At 51.4% G+C, this 15,425-nt stretch overlaps 2 protein-coding genes and 1 long non-coding RNA gene across 4 annotated transcripts; 2 read left to right on the top strand and 1 right to left on the bottom strand.

Moving 5' to 3' along the window:
• The first annotated feature begins 50 nt into the window (after window positions 1-50).
• Window positions 51-4,031, top strand: YOD1 (YOD1 deubiquitinase). Its single transcript, XM_014872648.2, has 2 exons — window positions 51-307; window positions 887-4,031. The coding sequence occupies exons 1-2, from the start codon at window positions 100-102 to the stop codon at window positions 1,591-1,593; spliced, it is 915 nt and encodes a 304-aa protein (XP_014728134.1). The 5' UTR covers window positions 51-99; the 3' UTR covers window positions 1,594-4,031.
• Window positions 4,032-4,280: 249 nt separating this feature from the next.
• LOC148220951 (uncharacterized) lies at window positions 4,281-6,578 on the bottom strand. Its single transcript, XR_015808769.1, has 3 exons — window positions 6,139-6,578; window positions 5,570-5,758; window positions 4,281-4,392 (listed from the first exon to the last, which is right to left on the bottom strand). It is a non-coding gene; the product is annotated as an uncharacterized LOC148220951 (long non-coding RNA).
• A 385-nt stretch (window positions 6,579-6,963) lies between these two features.
• C29H1orf116 (chromosome 29 C1orf116 homolog) lies at window positions 6,964-14,577 on the top strand. Of its 2 annotated transcripts, none has more exons than XM_088180524.1 (4): window positions 6,964-7,883; window positions 10,482-10,611; window positions 12,200-12,362; window positions 12,727-14,577. In XM_088180524.1, the coding sequence occupies exons 2-4, from the start codon at window positions 10,525-10,527 to the stop codon at window positions 13,815-13,817; spliced, it is 1,341 nt and encodes a 446-aa protein (XP_088036650.1). In that variant the 5' UTR covers window positions 6,964-7,883; window positions 10,482-10,524; the 3' UTR covers window positions 13,818-14,577. The 2 variants fall into 2 exon arrangements, with proteins under 2 accessions (XP_088036650.1, XP_088036651.1); XM_088180525.1 differs by lacking the exon at window positions 6,964-7,883 and adding an exon at window positions 9,994-10,063.
• Window positions 14,578-15,425: the final 848 nt, after the last annotated feature.

Below are 15,425 nucleotides of genomic sequence, written 5' to 3'. Positions count from 1 at the left end.
CCACCCGCTGGGGGCGGGACGCGGCGTACTCTCGCGAGAGCGGAACGGGGGCGGGCCGGAAGCGGAAGCGGCGGCGGCCGGTGCGGCGGCGGCCCCAGGATGCTGCGGCTGCGCTGCAAGGCCCGGAGCGGCTCGCACGCGCTGCCGGGGCTGTCGCCGCACTCCCGCCTCCGCGACATGCAGGCCGCGCTCGCCGCGCTCACCGGAGTGCCCGCGCCCGCGCAGCGCGTCCTGCACGGCTTCCCGCCGCGCAGCCTCGACCTCAGCGACGGCGAGCGGCGACTCGGCGAGCTCGGCATCCACTCTGGTGAGAGCCCCGCGGGGTGGAGGGCGGGGGCGGCGCTTTATAGGCTCTGCTGCCCTGCCGGCCGTAATTACGTTAATTAAAGAGGCCGTGGCACACACGCCCCTCATCAACCGGCCGTCGGGCCGGTTCCTGCTCCCGGGGGAGGTGTCAGCACCCGGCTCGGCGGCGCTTCCTGCTCGCTGGGAGTGCCGGTGGTGCTTTGGCTGCGTCCCGGGGGTCCGGAGGGAGAAGCGCGCGGGGCTGGAGGGGACAGGGACCGGGCCACGCCAGGTGAGTCCCGCGGGGACCGTTGTGGTGCCACCGGCTGTTGCTGAGGCTGTTTCCCAGCAGGATCCCGAGCTGCGGGAAACGGGCGGAGCTGTCCGAGGTTGGGCTTGGAGCAGCCTGGGCTCGTGGAAGGTGTCCCTGCCCTTGGCAGGAGTGGGACTGGGTGGTGTTTGAGACCCCAGACCATTCCATGATTCTCTTCTGTGATCCTCAGCAATGACAGCACAGCCGTGTTGTTGTGTTTGAGGAGCAGCAGCAGCTTGAGGTCCCCCCTTTATCTCCCTCTGATCTGTCCCTCCTCCCGTCTGGCAGGTGACACTCTCATAGTGGAAGAGGACACATCCAAACCCGAGCCTGACTCGCCCGTGGTCGCCAAAAAAGCAATGTCCCATCCTGTCAGGGAAGCCGTGCCTGTGCTGGCCAGGAGGGTGGTGCCAGCAGACAATTCCTGCCTGTTCACCAGCGTGTCCTACGTGGTGGAGGGCGGCGTGTACGACCCCGGCTGCGCCCCCGAGATGCGCAACCTCATCGCGCAGATCGTGGCCAGCGACCCCGAGTCCTACTGCGAGGCCGTGCTGGGCAAAACCAACAGGGAATACTGTGACTGGATCCGCAGGGAGGAGAGCTGGGGAGGAGCCATCGAGGTGTCCATCCTGTCCAAGTTCTACCAGTGCGAGATCTGCGTGGTGGACACGCAGACCGTGCGCATCGACCGCTTCGGCGAGGACGCCGGCTACAGCAAGCGCGTGCTGCTCATCTACGACGGCATCCACTACGACCCCCTGGAACGGCGAGTGCCCGGCTCGGACATTCCCCCCCAGACCATTTTCCCCAGCAGCGATGACGTGGTGCTGGCACAAGCTCTGGAGCTGGCGGACGAGGCTCGCAGGAAGAGGCAGTTCACGGACGTGAATCGCTTCGCCCTGCGCTGCATGGTGTGCCAGAAGGGACTGACGGGGCAGCTGGAGGCCAGGGAGCACGCCAAGGAGACTGGACACACCAACTTCGGGGAGGTGTGAGCTCAGCACGAGGAGGGTGCCATCGACTACCTCACCGCTCCGGAATTCAATTCTGGAGTCCCCAGATAAGCTGTTTGTAATCATAAAATTCCGTTCACAGAGCTTGAAAAGCGAATGAACTTAATGGTGGCCAACGCACAGGTTTGGGAATAGGGGATTGGGAGTAGGGATGGCACTTGGGCTGGTGGTGGACAGTGGCAGCCACACCTTGATTTCTTCACCTTCTGTGTGTGTGAGTGTGTGTGTGATCTGAGCAGACAGACACAGCCAGGCTTGTCCAACACTGGTGTAAAATCCACCCCTGAGGTGCTGAATGTACATTTTCAGGATAATTCAATTAATCCGAGGCTTTGGGAAACACACATATCAGCATCATTTACACTAAGAATTAAGCTCTGCACACACGAGCAGCTCTCAGAGGGGAAACTGCTCGTGTGGTGCATGATTTGTAATGGAAATACCGAAACTGCTCGTGTGGTGCATGATTTGTAAGGAAAATATCAAGTCCAATATCAAAATACACTTTGTAGTGGAAAGAGTGTCTTTGAGCTGCCCTATACCATCAGCAATAGACTGTGTAGTTTGTGTGCAGAGAACTTTAGGGAAAGCAATGGCCTCTAAGCTTTAAGGTAGCCTTTAAATTAATGAGTAGATGGATAAGTGTTGAATAAAACTTATTAATCCTCCGTAGGTAGTTTTTAGTTGCTTGAAAAATAACTCTCAACCTCCTGGTGTTTACACTGCATCAGAGCATAAGCATGTTTCCTGGAATACTTGGGATTCTTCTTCATAATAGCATTGGAAATTCCTGCAAGAGGGAAGTGAGTAGTTAGGGAAGTGACTTAATTTGCATCTGTTAAATACGTTGAATATTTTACTTGAGTAGAGCCAATCACGGCCATGGTGTTATTAAGCTGTTCCAGTTTCCAAATACTGTAAATGAGCACTTTAAGGTTGAGTTCTCACTCTTTGCTGGTAAAAAGTTTTGCCCTCTGAAGGCCAGAGCCAGAAGGGAGGCTTGAAATTCCATCTGCTTTCTGCCTTAATGTGTTTGATTTGTCACTGCTGACTCTGGAGTAGCCAGACTTTCATTGTGATAATGAAGGGTGCAGCTGAATATTCAGAACAAAATAAGCTGGGAAAAGTACCCCACTCCTTGGACTGTTCAGAATCAGGGAAGGTGAAATTATTTTAATTGGAATATCTTACCTCACAGTGGGGTTGTGAAGCTTAACAGCAAGTGCTTTTGAGGGCTTTTCAAAGGTGCTGTAAAGGTGCATATTACTGAAGGGGATTTATGTTGTTTTTTTTGTTGTTGTTGTTCTTTGAAATGCCTGCAACACATCCTTGTTTCTTGAATTTTAAAATAGCCTTTGCCTGCCATTCTTCTGTTAATGTTTGGAGTGACCTTCCTTGCACTTTTAGACTGGGGAACAAGAACGTGCATCTTCAGACTGAGGAAGAAATAAACCCACTTTCCACGTGGAACCTAAAACCCAATTTGAAAGGTCTCTGTTCCCTCAGGCACCTGACCAAACTGGTGCAGCAACAACACCTTTTCTGCAAAAATCCTATTCCAAGTTCTCAGCAGAAGCTCCCAGTTGGATCATGAAATGCAGGAGGGGTTTACTGAAGAAAGAACATAATTACATAAGTGCTTTGCTGAATTAAGACATGAATAATTAAACAGCCTAGACTCACCCAGAGCACTATGGACCAGGTTTGGTTTTAGTTCAGTATTAAAACACATTAGCACTGTTGGGAGTTCCCTATAGAAAGCCACTTAGCTTCCAGTGTTAAACCCTGCTCTGCTTTTAGCCTGTCATTAGGAAAAGAAGATAAAAAACCCCCCAGAACCCAACATTAAACCCAGCCCTGTAGAAGCTGATGCTTAAAAACCTCCAGAAATACCTGACAGTTCAAAGGAACTGAAGATACACTGTGTTATAACTACTTGAGCTGAAATACTGGCTAGGAACAAGAGACTGGCAAGCCCCAGGTGTGCTCTCAGCTCTCCCAGGGGAGTGCCTGGGCCCAGGAGCTGCTCCTCCCCTTTGCCATCTGCCACATGGACACAATACCTACCTCAGAGAGGTGCACCACATGTCTTTGGGTGTGTGAAACACAAGTGGAAGATCCATATTTATTTTCTGCCTTGACTTTGGGGAGCAACCCTTAGATTTTAGCTTCGTGTCCTGGATGGATTTCTCCAAGTGTGTAAAGCATTTTTAATTTTTCTGGGTATTTCTCAGTTGCAGTATTTGAAAAAGTGAACTTTATTTAATCCAGAGTGTTGAGCTTTGCTAGATCATGTTTGCATTGGGAATCTGCTGACAGAGAATCAGTTCCATTGGAGGGAGACGTGTCACTATCACTGCTTGGATGTTTTCTTTTGTTGCCTACAAAATAAAATCTCTTTGGTTAAAAAAAAAAAAAAATACCTGTAATTTGTGGTTGTAAAAGTTGATATTGTTACAGGCTGAGAAAGTACTGACTGCAAGAAAAACTTCTCTTTATTCTCCTAAACTTTACCAAACAAAAAGTATCTCCATTATTTAACATGTAAAGTTCGGATAGATTTAAAGTACAACTCCTTTTCTTTTTAAAAAATTATTATTAGGGTGTTTTTTAGTACTTTTTCACTAGGATTTACCTGCCCTTAATGACACAGTCAGGGAATTATCCCAGAAATGGCATCCTTGTAGTGGTGGGATGAACTCTGAATATCAGAATGGGATGAGATGAGCTTCAGGGTCTTTTCCAAGCCAAACCACTCCGGGATTCTATGAAATATAATACCTGAAATATCAGGACTGAGCTGTAAAGAGAGTTTTACATCCCTCCAGAATCTTTTATGCATTGAAATATATAAATTATTAAGCAGACTTCACAAATATTAGTCTCCAGTATTACACCTCCGTGGATGCAACAGACTTAAAGAGTCTGGGGACAAAATCAGTAATAACTGGAATTTCTAAAGGACAAACCTAATTCTGCAGTTGTGAGTGAGCTCCTATCAAAGGAGCAGTTTCTGGGGAGAACACTGAGAAAAGGAACATCGTGTTCCCTGGTACATCCCAAACCTTTCCCTGAGCACAGTCCCAGCAGGGCCACTGGGAAAGTTTGGGGACAGGATCCTGTAGCCATCCTGGAGACCTGGAGCACATCCCAGCTCTGGAACTGGGCAACCAAAACCTCTCTGCACCCCCCAGTGTTGTGTTTGCCCTTCTCCCCTTCGGGCTGAATGAGGACAGAGCAGTTCTCTGCTGCCTGCCTGGAGCTGGGGGAGTTTCTGAGCAATCACACTGACACACACGAGTGCTGAATCATCTGTGTTTGGCTGATTTCACTGCAGAACCCACCCATGGGCCAGCCCTGGGAGCCTCTCCCTGCCAAGGAAACTCTTCAGAAGAGGAACTAAAAGTTGTCAGCTTGCTGTTTGGAAAATTGCAGCTGCCATGCAATTAAATGTCTGCTTGCATTTTAAATCAAACTTTGCATCCAGCTCTAAAACTGCCGTCAGGTTTGCTCCAAATAAAATTCATTCAAACTGGGTGAAATCACTCCTGCTGTTTCAGCTGTCTGAGCACCAAATGCTCCCTGAAACAGGAATACAATGGAGGAATTAACAAAATCAGGTTGTCCAAGATCACAGCGCCCTTGTCTATTATTTTTAATTAAAGTCTTGAAGAAAATGTTGGGGAACTATTAAAGCTTGAGAGCTGCCTCCTCACTTGTGGTGTTAATGGCAAGCAAGCTGTGGGAGCACCTCACCTCCCTTCTCTGGCTCTTTTCTGCAAAACAGAGATAATAAATAGAGCTCCTTGGCCATAGGGAGGTTTAATGAGTACTGCTAACAGGAGGCTTTAACTACGTGCTATTTTCCATATCTGATTTGTCAGCACGCAGCCTGTGCCTGCAATTTGGGCAAAGGAAAGTGCCCAAAAGTCCCACAGAGTCAAATAAATATCCTTACCTTGACAGGAATCTTATCAGTGACGCCGTGTGGATGCTTTTCCTTTAGGGCCAGGCCTGAGTCACTTGTGCCCTCGTGTTTAGGAACAGGGTGAGGCTCAGCAGGGCTGTGAAGCTGCCAAAGTCCTTCCAGGGCACTGGGAAGTTTTCTCTGCATCATTTGACTCCTCACATATCCTTCATGCCATCTCTGTGAAATCACACCTTATTTTGGGTTGGAGCTATTTATATTTGTTGGAGGGAGAAGAATGTGAAAAAAAGAACAGGTTCTTTCTGGGCTCCTGATTCACAGGAGCTCGAGATTTCTCCTAATGGATGGTGACACTTTCCTGCCCCACACAGGCTGCAGGCAGCCAGCTCTGCCTGTTTGACTGCCCAGGTTGGAGTCCTGCTGCTGTCAGGACACCCCTGCCCCGTGCTCACTCACACCCTGCTGGCAGTGCAAGAACAAAATAATCCCAGCTTTGATTTCCTCCCTCTCTCGGAGCAGCCTCAGCACAACCCGACAAAACCCACACAGCTCAAAAGCTTCCACTTAAAATTCTTAATTAATTCAAAATCAAACCCCACCTCATTAACTGATATCACATTCAAACTCTGTTGATGCTGTGCCATCCGGCACAACTCCTGAAGCGCTGGCACCAATCCTGCCCTCAATCCCCATTGTCACAATTCTCCAGCAGCTCCCGATGTGCTGCATCCTCATCCCTCGGTGCTGCAGGCCAGCCTGGAAGAGCAGGAGGGGCTGGGGCTGCCCGGGGCTGCCAGCAGCCTCTGCTTTGTTGATTTGCTCTCCAGCACATGTTCCCTTCTAGAACAGCGCTTGGCTGTGCTCAGCATTGCCAGTGGGAGCCTCTGCTTCATCTGCTCCCTCTCCATCTTCCCGTGGCTTTAATTAGCTGATGTTTCCACTTCCCTCTTCTGTGGAGCAGGGAATATGTGTGGCAACACAGCCTTTTGCTAAAAATACAAATTAAAGAAAAAAAAAAAATCATCGGAGCGTTGAAATGTGAAAGAATCCGGCAGCTGTGTCAGCCCTGGAAATTTCCTGCAGGGTGTTTGTAGATTTGAAGTGAGCAGCACCTTGTCAAGCAGGTACAAGTCCATGCTGTGTGTGGGGAATGGCCAGAGCATTGTTTAGCAGCAGGAAAAGCTCTGGTTTTAATATCAGAGCCCAAATTCAGAGTGAGAAGAAGGCTCTGCTGTTCTCTGCCTGCCCCTGCGGCACCACCCGGGCTGGGGTCGGTGTCACCCTGCACAGGGTGGGGACACCTGGGCCCCTCTCAGGAGGCAGCAGAGGTGGCACCCACGGCTCAGAGCAGGAGATGCTGCTGCAGAAATGCCCCAGCAGAGCTTCTGAGAAGCTGCCAGAGTCTGATGGGCATCTTGGGGGGCTTCAGTTTCCACCGGAGCTCCAGGAACTGCCTGGGGAAGGAGTCCCCAGCACTGGGAAGGAGCGTGCAGAGGGTTGTGGTGCCCACAGGGAACGGTGCCAAGTGGGGCAAAAACAGCTGCAGGTCGGGACAGGCAGATTTGGAGCTGCACAGACCTCGGCACCCCATCCTGCAGCACCTAAATAAATCTATGCTCGAGTTCCAAACCCCTTCCTGCCTGTCTTTAACAACCTCCTTCCTTTGCAGGCAGCAAACTTTTGGCCTCTGGGAAGCTGCGGTGAAATTCAAGTACCAACCTGCCCCAGCTCGGGCTGTTTTCAGAGGCGAGCAGGAAGCAGCTCCCAGCCCGAGCTGTGGCATCCCTGCACAAAGCACCTGGGAGCACAAACCCGCTGTGGGTGACGCTGCCGGCTGCGAACGCCCAGCCTGGGACGTAATTATTGTGTGCGAGGCTGGGGTCAGGGCTGAGCTCGCTGCTCCGCTGTCAGCCAGCAGCTATGCGGCAGAACAGGATGTCGGATTAAGGAGTCCCCGGCCAAAGCCGTGCCCAGGACAGCAGGGGACAGCAGCGAAGTGAAGGAGCTGGGTGGTACCGAGCGGAGCTGCCGGGCACTGCCAGCTCACACCCAGCGCCGCAGCCGCTCGGTTTGAGGGTTTTGGGGGGGCTCAGCCACCCCTGAAGCAGCAGGGAAGGTCCTGGCAGGGCTGCAGGATGAGCTGCACTCGCCCTGGCTGCAGGTAGAGGGGCCAGCGATCACCTGTCAGGACATACCTGAGCACCCACCTGGGCAGCGCAGCCTTATCTGCAGCGCGGTTAATGTGTAACCCGGCTGTGTTTGGTTAGCCCAGAAAAGCAAAGAAGTCCTGGGATAGGCACGGCCGGGACGAGGAATTGGGCAGCACGGAACGACGGACAGCCTGGTAAAACAACAAAACTGATTAATAATAATTTCTGTTCCTGCTTGTCCTTTTCTCTCTGTGCTTTTCCTGCTGGGGGGCTCTGGGTGCCTGCAGGGCTCTGCTTTGGAAGGGTGAAATGTGGTGGGGGATTCACCAGCAGAGCTGGATGACGTGGTTTGAAGGTGGTGGGAAAGCTGGGGAAACCTGTGCTAGGGCAAACAGCTCAGAAAGCTGCTGGGTGCTTCATTTACCTGCTGGGATAGGAGGAAATTCAGATTTGCCCCCGACCCCTTCCTCCCTGAGCTGGGATCCATCCCCCTGGATGGTGCCTACAAAGGGGGATTTGCTTTGGGCTGTGTTTGGGGCTGGTCAGGACAAAGCCCTTTCCATACAAAACCGAGCTCTTTAACCCGGGATGAAGAGCTTGGAGTGGTGCTGGCTGAAAGAAAGTCGCCTCTTCTCTAAAGCAATTAGCATTAATTGCTACCCGGCACCTCTTTGATGGCTCTATGGGGTTTTAAAGGACAGTTATGGCAACGGCCACAGGAGCTGAGGGACCTGGCCTTTGGGTTTGGATAAAAAATAACTTCTTCCAAATATATTTTTAGTTGGGGAAGAGAGCTGCACCATTGAAACCCAGCTATAAAGCAGCTTTTCGAGTACCATTAAATCCAACACTCAGTCACGTTTTTAGTTTGTGGCTGTAACTCACCACAAAGAAGGAACTAAAATCTTTCTGAATCATTAAAACTGGGGGTTTCAAAACTGATATTTTTTCCCCTTTCCCGAGCTGGATGAGTATACTGGAGCTGTAATCACATCAGAGAACTAATAGGCAGGAAAAGGAACTTCTTTTTTCAGTGCAGATCCTCCTCAGTGCCTGGCGGGCTCGGGCTGAACTTTGTCTCCCATGAGCTGGGGCTCGGTGGGTGCCGAAGCCTTGGCAGCTCCTTGAGGTTCCTGCAAATGCTGCTTGAATGAGAGAAAATGATTTCTTTAATGGACTGGTGTTGGGAGGGGGATCCTCATGGAAAAAATGCCTCCCTTGAGTGTGTCTCCCTGCACACTCAAGTTCCAGCAAGGCTTTCACTTCCCCAGGAGGGTTTTGCTGCCTGAAATTTGAAACAACCATGGTCAAGCCTCTTGCTACTTAGGAGTTGATGAAAATCTATAAATCTATATCTCTAGTTTTGATATAAATCTAAATTTCATATTCTGGGTGTTCCAGTGCACAGTAAAACCCTGCAGAGGCCTAAGGTCCCCCAAGCTCAGCTCTGCTTCCCCACAGCTCAAATCCCTGGCTATGAACAGATCTGAATTCAAAGAATCCAGGGAACTGCTGTTCCAAAGCCACCACTTACTGCAGCGTCACTTAAGCAGTAAATAATGCAAAGCTGAGACTGAAATATTAAACTCCTCCCGCATGGAAGGATTAGATCTGTCAGGGCGTGGGTGTTGAAATCTGATTTTTGCGGCATATTCCAATTACAAAGGAATTCTTTCAGGGTCTAACGCTCTGAACAAGCAGCCAGTTCTGCTCACTTATCGCTGGATCTAATTCCCTGATCCTGCTACAAGAAAAAAAAAAAAACCAGCAGCAGTGTGTTCCTGCCTGCAGGTCACAGCACAAAGGGCTCCTCTGTCTCCTGAGGAGCAAATCCTCTCGTGTGGGTCCCTGAGTCTTGGAGGGGGTGTTGGTGTTTGTTTTGCTGCTCCCTCTCACCCCCACAGTTCCCTCCCCAAGATCAGGGTGGTGCAAGTGCAGGAGAATAACTGGTGGTGCCAGGAAATGTTGGGAGCTTTGCATCCATCAGTGATGACCCTTTCTGTGGGTGCTCAGCAGAGCTCTGTGTCCCCTGTGCCACCCTGCCCCTGTGCCAGTGCTGGAAACCCAAACCCAGGGGGTTTGTCAGGCAGCTGCTGCCACACTGGGGTCCCACTGCTGATGGGAGGTGTGGGCTGCACCAGGGGGACACTGCTGTGGGCAGAGGGGACATTGGGGTGCTGCTTGAACCCCCCTGGGCACAGCCCCAGCCTGCCCTGCTCCCCACAGGCTGTGCCCAAACACACCCAGGCTGTGCCCCAAAGGGCTGGGGACACCTCCCTGGGGACACCTCCCCGGGGACACCTCCCCAGGGCCCCCAAGGAAGGGTGGCAGAGGCTGCTCCTTGCCAGGAGGAAGCTCCTGACAGAGCGAGGATGTGAGTAACCAGCAGCATTTTGGGCCAGCACGTTCCCAAGTTCAAGCTGCAGGGCTGGCACAGGGTGTGGCAGAGGAAAGAGGTCCCATGAGTCAGGGCTGGGGTTTCTGAGCCTCTCTGGGGCTGAGCTGGGCTCACAGCTTTTTCTTGTGCCTTATCCACCCCTGTGAGGTGATCAGAGAGCCACCAACACCAGCTGCCTGTGCAAGGGGTGACCTTGCTTCCAGTTATTTTGGGGAAAACTTCAAGGTTGATTTTTCAAAGCCCAGCTGTGCCTTCTCCTGGAGACAGCAGCCTAAGATGGGGCACAATTCCTCCATCCAGCAGCACCAAATCCTGCCTGTCCTCCCTCCCAGTGTGCTCGTGTCACCCCAGGGGGAAACTCACAACTTAATGCTTCTCCTTTCTCCTTCTCCAGCTGGGACGTTCCCCCCGTGCCAGCCTCCAGGGCAGCCCGTGCTATGCCTAGGAAGGAGCTGGGGATGGCTGGCTGCAACTCTGGCAGCTGTGACAGCATGGTCAGCACAGCCTCCAACCATTCACAGAGGGTGAGTAACCCTGGGGTGCCCAGCCCAGCTCAGCTCTCTGAGCTGGGGAAGAATTTGGGGCAGTTCCCAGCTCAAATCCGTTCTCTACCGGTGCTTTGGAGGCAGCTGGAGGCCCTGAGACAGCAGCAGGAGCAGATGAATTCCTGCCCCAGAGCACTCCCAGTCCTGTCCTGCCACGTGTGTGCTGCTGCTGCTGCTGCAGGGACTGCTCTGGGCCAGCACAGATCCACCAGCAGTGGCCCCAGTGCTGCAGGGGAGCAGGGATCAGCCCAGTTGGTGCCCTGGTCACCCTGGCTGTGAGCAGGGTGGCTTCCCCTGCAGGAGACAGCGAGCTCAGCTCCTCCTGCCTGGCACCAGATGGGTTCCCCAGTTAAGGCAGGGATGGGTTTGCACCCATGGGTGTAGCTGTGTCGTTTTTCACTGTCTGCCCATTAAAGCTTGTTTGTCTCCCAATGCTGATTCCGAGATTGATGGGCTAATTACATCCTGCCTGCCTTGGAGCTTAATTGATACGTGTGAGAGCAGTGCTCAGTCCTGGCAGCTTCTCCATTGGATGTATTGCAAACCAGAACCAAACCCTGCGAGTTTAATGGGCATGGAAGAACTGGTTGTGATCCTGCACGGTGACAGATTTGGATAAGGTGTCTCTGCAAAACAACAACACCTGGGATCATTCCTGCCCTGTGCTGCTTGATCTGATGCACATTCTGTCCTGTCCTGAGCTTCATTTTGTCGAGGACAGATTGCAGATATGTGATATTGCAATAACACACTTCCTGGTGCTCAAAACACAACAAGGTGTGAATGGAGGATAAGGAGAGTTCATCACCTGCACAGAAACCTTCAATATTTATTGTGTTTCCTGAGATTCAGCATTGCTGAGCAGTACAGGTGTCTGCACCTACAGATTTGTTACCCATCTGCTCACATTTCAATGTAAAGAACTAAAAGTTAGAGGCCAAATTCCCAAGTTCAGAATAATCCCAAATTCAGAATAGTCAGAATAATAATTCTGACCCACAGAGTAGGGTAATATAAAAAAGGCTTTAAGTGTGTGTGTGCATATATATATATATATATATATATATATATATATGTATTTCTTATTTTTAGAGGTGGTTGTTTAGTTTTCTGGAGGTGTAAATACTCATTACTGAACAGCTGCTGGCCAAGCAGCTATCATGGGCTCTCTAAACTACCTGGACATTAAATACAAATATATAAAATATTAAAATAATATTATCTATATTAATATAGAGATAACTTATATATATAAAGTTATATATAAAAGTTATATAAAGTTACATCTATATCTAGTACAAAGTAAACCTCTCATATATATGTACTATAAAGTAAATCTTTATATATTATATATTATATATTATATATTATATATTATATATTATATATTATATATTATATATTATATATGTAGTATAAAGTAAATTTCTATATTATATATTATATATTATATATTATATATGTAGTATAAAGTAAATTTCTCTTTCTTTTATATATATATTATATATATATATAGTATAAAGCAAACCTCTTTCTTACTTGCTCTGCTTTATCTCCTTTTTTCCAGAGTGACAACAGCTATGACTATTTATCTGTGGAAGAGAAGGAGTGTCTGATGTTCCTGGAGGAAACCATTGGCTCCCTGGATGCAGAGGGGGACAGTGGGGTCTCCACAGATGACACTGACTATGGGGAGCCCCCCAAGCCCAGGAAAGGCCCCATGCCCCGGGGTGAGCTGGAAACCCTTCTGCACATAAGATTTTAATATAAAAAAATCTATTTCTTTCTTTCCCCTGATAGTTTTATACAGGCCTTATTCTCATGTACAGATATGTACAATACATGTCTAGCTGGACATGGATATTTTACAAAATTTTCTGATACCACAACTCAACGGCTTCGAAATTCTACAATGCATAAATAATTTGCAGGTACCCTGCTCGGTGCCAGCAATCCCACAGATTCATGAGGCTTTGCCAGGCCCCAGCAGGGCTGGATCAGAGGAGCTGGGGGAGCCCTGGGTGCTGTGCTGGCCCACGGGGGGTGATGGCTGTTCTTGTCCATGTGCACTGACCCCAACTCTTCTCTTGCCAGATGTGGGGAACAGGGATCAGCAGCGTGGGGCTCAGCAGAGCAGTGGTCAGAGCAGCTCAGCCCCAAGCCCAGGTCATCCCATCCTTCCCAGGAGCATCCCTGCAGCAAACGGAGCTTCTGGCAGCTCGGGAAATGTCCACGCAGTGCCAGCAGGAAAACCTGCACGGGAGGTGCCCAGGGAGGCCAGGCTGGACCAAGGAATCCACACCAAGTCAGCGATTATCCAACCTCCAGACCCCTTCCAGGATGAGCTGGAGTGGTCGCGCAGCCGTGGCTCGGATGCCAAGGGGGAGGCGGCCAAGATTCGGACTTGGTGGGGCCAGGCAGAGAAATCCACCCTGGAAGAGGCTCCTCAGGACCCCGATGCCAAGCGTGGGCCTCCAACTGCCCCCAAACCACGGAAATTGCCACCGAACATCATCCTGAGGACCAGCAGGAGCGGCGCCGTGCCGCTGGCCACCGAGCACAGCCAGAAGGGCAAAGCAGCACCCGCACCCCCAGGCACCCCTCAGCCCAGCCCTGGCAGCGACAGCGCTGCTGAAAAGGGGAATTCAGGCCACCTGGACCCCAAGGAGAAGGAGAAAGCCCGAAGGGAGGCCCTGGAGAAGCTGGGACTGTCCCAGGACAGGAGGGAGCCCAGCGCCCACCTCCATCCCCATGCCGGGGAGACGCCGCTCCCCATCCCTGGGCAGCCTGGCCAGGGCTCCGTGCCAGGGCTCCGGCCCATGGCCTTCAAATCCAACACCCTGGAGCGTTCTGGGGTGGGGCTGGGCAGCTCCATGGGCAGCCCCAAGGAGCAGAGCTCCAAGAGCAGCAGCAGCTCCTTGGGTAAAATGTCCTTTCTGGAGCGCCTGGCCCCCGGATTCCTGCGCTCCAGCCGCCCCCGGCCCGCGTCCCTCGGGGCAGGGAAGGACTTTGCCGGCCTCAAGGAGCAGGAGGAGCAGGACAAGAGCAGCAAGAGGAGATCCCACCCTCTGGCCAGCTTCCCCAGGCCACCACGCTCTGCTGTGAGCGTCAAGATCTCCCCGAAAGGCGCGGCCGACGAGAACCGGCGTGAGGCGCTCAAGAAGTTGGGGCTGCTGAAGGAGTAGCTGCTGGAAAAGGGGATTTTTCACCCCAAATCCAGCAGCCTGCGCTGCCTGGCCTTGGGTACGAGCATCTGCTGCCATCTCCTGCCCCAGCAACTCGGGAGAAGTGTGGGGAGATTCACAGCAAATAAAGGAAGGCGGCGTGGACGGTGTATTTTGTATATAGCAGATGTACATGAGCTATTTATACAAAGATCTCTCGGCATGGACGGGGTGTGTTCTCCTGCCAGGGCTTTAATGCATCTGGGGATTCATCAAAACAGGGAAGCCGTGGAATTTGGGGTTTGGCTTATTTTCAGAGGGGTTGCCTATGGATAAAGCATCTCTGGGAAGACCTGCTGGACTTTGCTGCTCCTTTAGGACTTTTTTGGGGTTTTTTTTTTATTAATTTTATCACAGCCTCTGAGGCCTGAGCACTCACCTGCCACATGAAAGTGTCTTCCAAAAGCACCACTGCCTGCTGGGGGGGTGGAGGGGTGCACAGCCACCCTGCCTGCACTGCCTCCCTTGCCACACTCTGCTGTCCCAGCCGGCCCTGAGCACCTGGATCCAGCACCTGGCAGAGCCTTGAACTCACAGCTGAGGGGGCCAGAGGCTGTGCTGGTGTCAGAGCCAGACGTTCTGCCCAAACTGGGGCAGATGCCAGGCTGGGACAGCTCCAGCTCCTCCCTCTGAGCTGTGCTGGCACCTCTCAGCCCAGCTGATGCTGCTCACCTTGGGGAACAGAGGTGATATCCCAAATAAACCTGTGTGTGATCAGAAAGGGCCGTGTGGTGCAGATTTATGTCCCAGTCAGGTAAATCTAAATAGTGGGGATTAAAACAAAGAGTTCTGAGACAAAGGATGAGCCAGGTCAGCTCCTGCTCCTATTCCTATTCCTGCTCCTGATTCTGATCCTGCTCCTGCACCTCAGCTCCACCTGGAGCACCTGCCAGTGCCTTCCTGCAACCGAGCTTCTCCTTCTGCCTCCTGCTGCTGGAGAGTTTTCTCCTCCTGATGTACAGGTTTGCATCAGGCTGGCCAGCCCCAGAATAATTCAATTAACTGCTCAGCTGCCAACCAGCATTTCCCTGCTTTTTTACCTCCATCAGTGCCAAGAATTCCTTGGATTCTTTCTGTGGGTCAGCACCATCGCTGCCTTGTGCACCCCTTTCCCGTGGTGCAGGTCTTTAGGAGGATGCTCTCCCCTTCTGTCCATGCAGAGCAGCCCCAGTGGGGTTTGGAGAGGGATTGAAAGGCTGGCTGTGGGTTGTGTCAGCCTGAGCCTGTTTGGTATTCACAAATTGCTGCTGCAAGGTCAGGGATGGAAAGGATTGAGTGCAGCCCAGGGCTGCAAGCAGTTCATTAACATCAGTAAATTGTTCAGTGCCATTGCCTGCACGGGTCAGCCCCTTTCTCTAAAGAAACCCTGCATTAGTTTGGAAATTAAATTGCCTGTAAGGAAAAAAGGCTCTTGCTTTGTCATCATCAGAAAATCATGGAATGGTTTGGGTTGGATGGGGCCTTAAAGCTCATCCAGTTTCCTCCCCTTCCACCATCCCAGCTTGCTCCAAGTCTGGGTGAGGACAAAGCAACACAAACAAAATCTACCCCCAGGTTCAGCCAGAGCCC

The sequence above is a fragment of the Sturnus vulgaris genome, chromosome 29 (genome assembly GCF_052056855.1).
Source record: "Sturnus vulgaris isolate bStuVul1 chromosome 29, bStuVul1.hap1, whole genome shotgun sequence".
Lineage (NCBI taxonomy): Eukaryota > Metazoa > Chordata > Aves > Passeriformes > Sturnidae > Sturnus > Sturnus vulgaris.
This window is presented reverse-complemented; position numbering and strand designations above follow the sequence as displayed.

Bases quoted from the DNA above. Each gene is read 5' to 3' on its own strand.
- YOD1 (XM_014872648.2), top strand. From the start codon at position 100: ATGCTGCGGCTGCGCTGCAAGGCCCGGAGCGGCTCGCACGCGCTGCCG. The intron at 308-886 runs GTGAGAGCCCCG...CCCGTCTGGCAG, and splicing joins CGAGCTCGGCATCCACTCTG to GTGACACTCTCATAGTGGAA.
- C29H1orf116 (XM_088180524.1), top strand. From the start codon at position 10,525: ATGCCTAGGAAGGAGCTGGGGATGGCTGGCTGCAACTCTGGCAGCTGT. The intron at 10,612-12,199 runs GTGAGTAACCCT...CCTTTTTTCCAG, and splicing joins CCTCCAACCATTCACAGAGG to AGTGACAACAGCTATGACTA. The intron at 12,363-12,726 runs GTGAGCTGGAAA...TTCTCTTGCCAG, and splicing joins GAAAGGCCCCATGCCCCGGG to ATGTGGGGAACAGGGATCAG.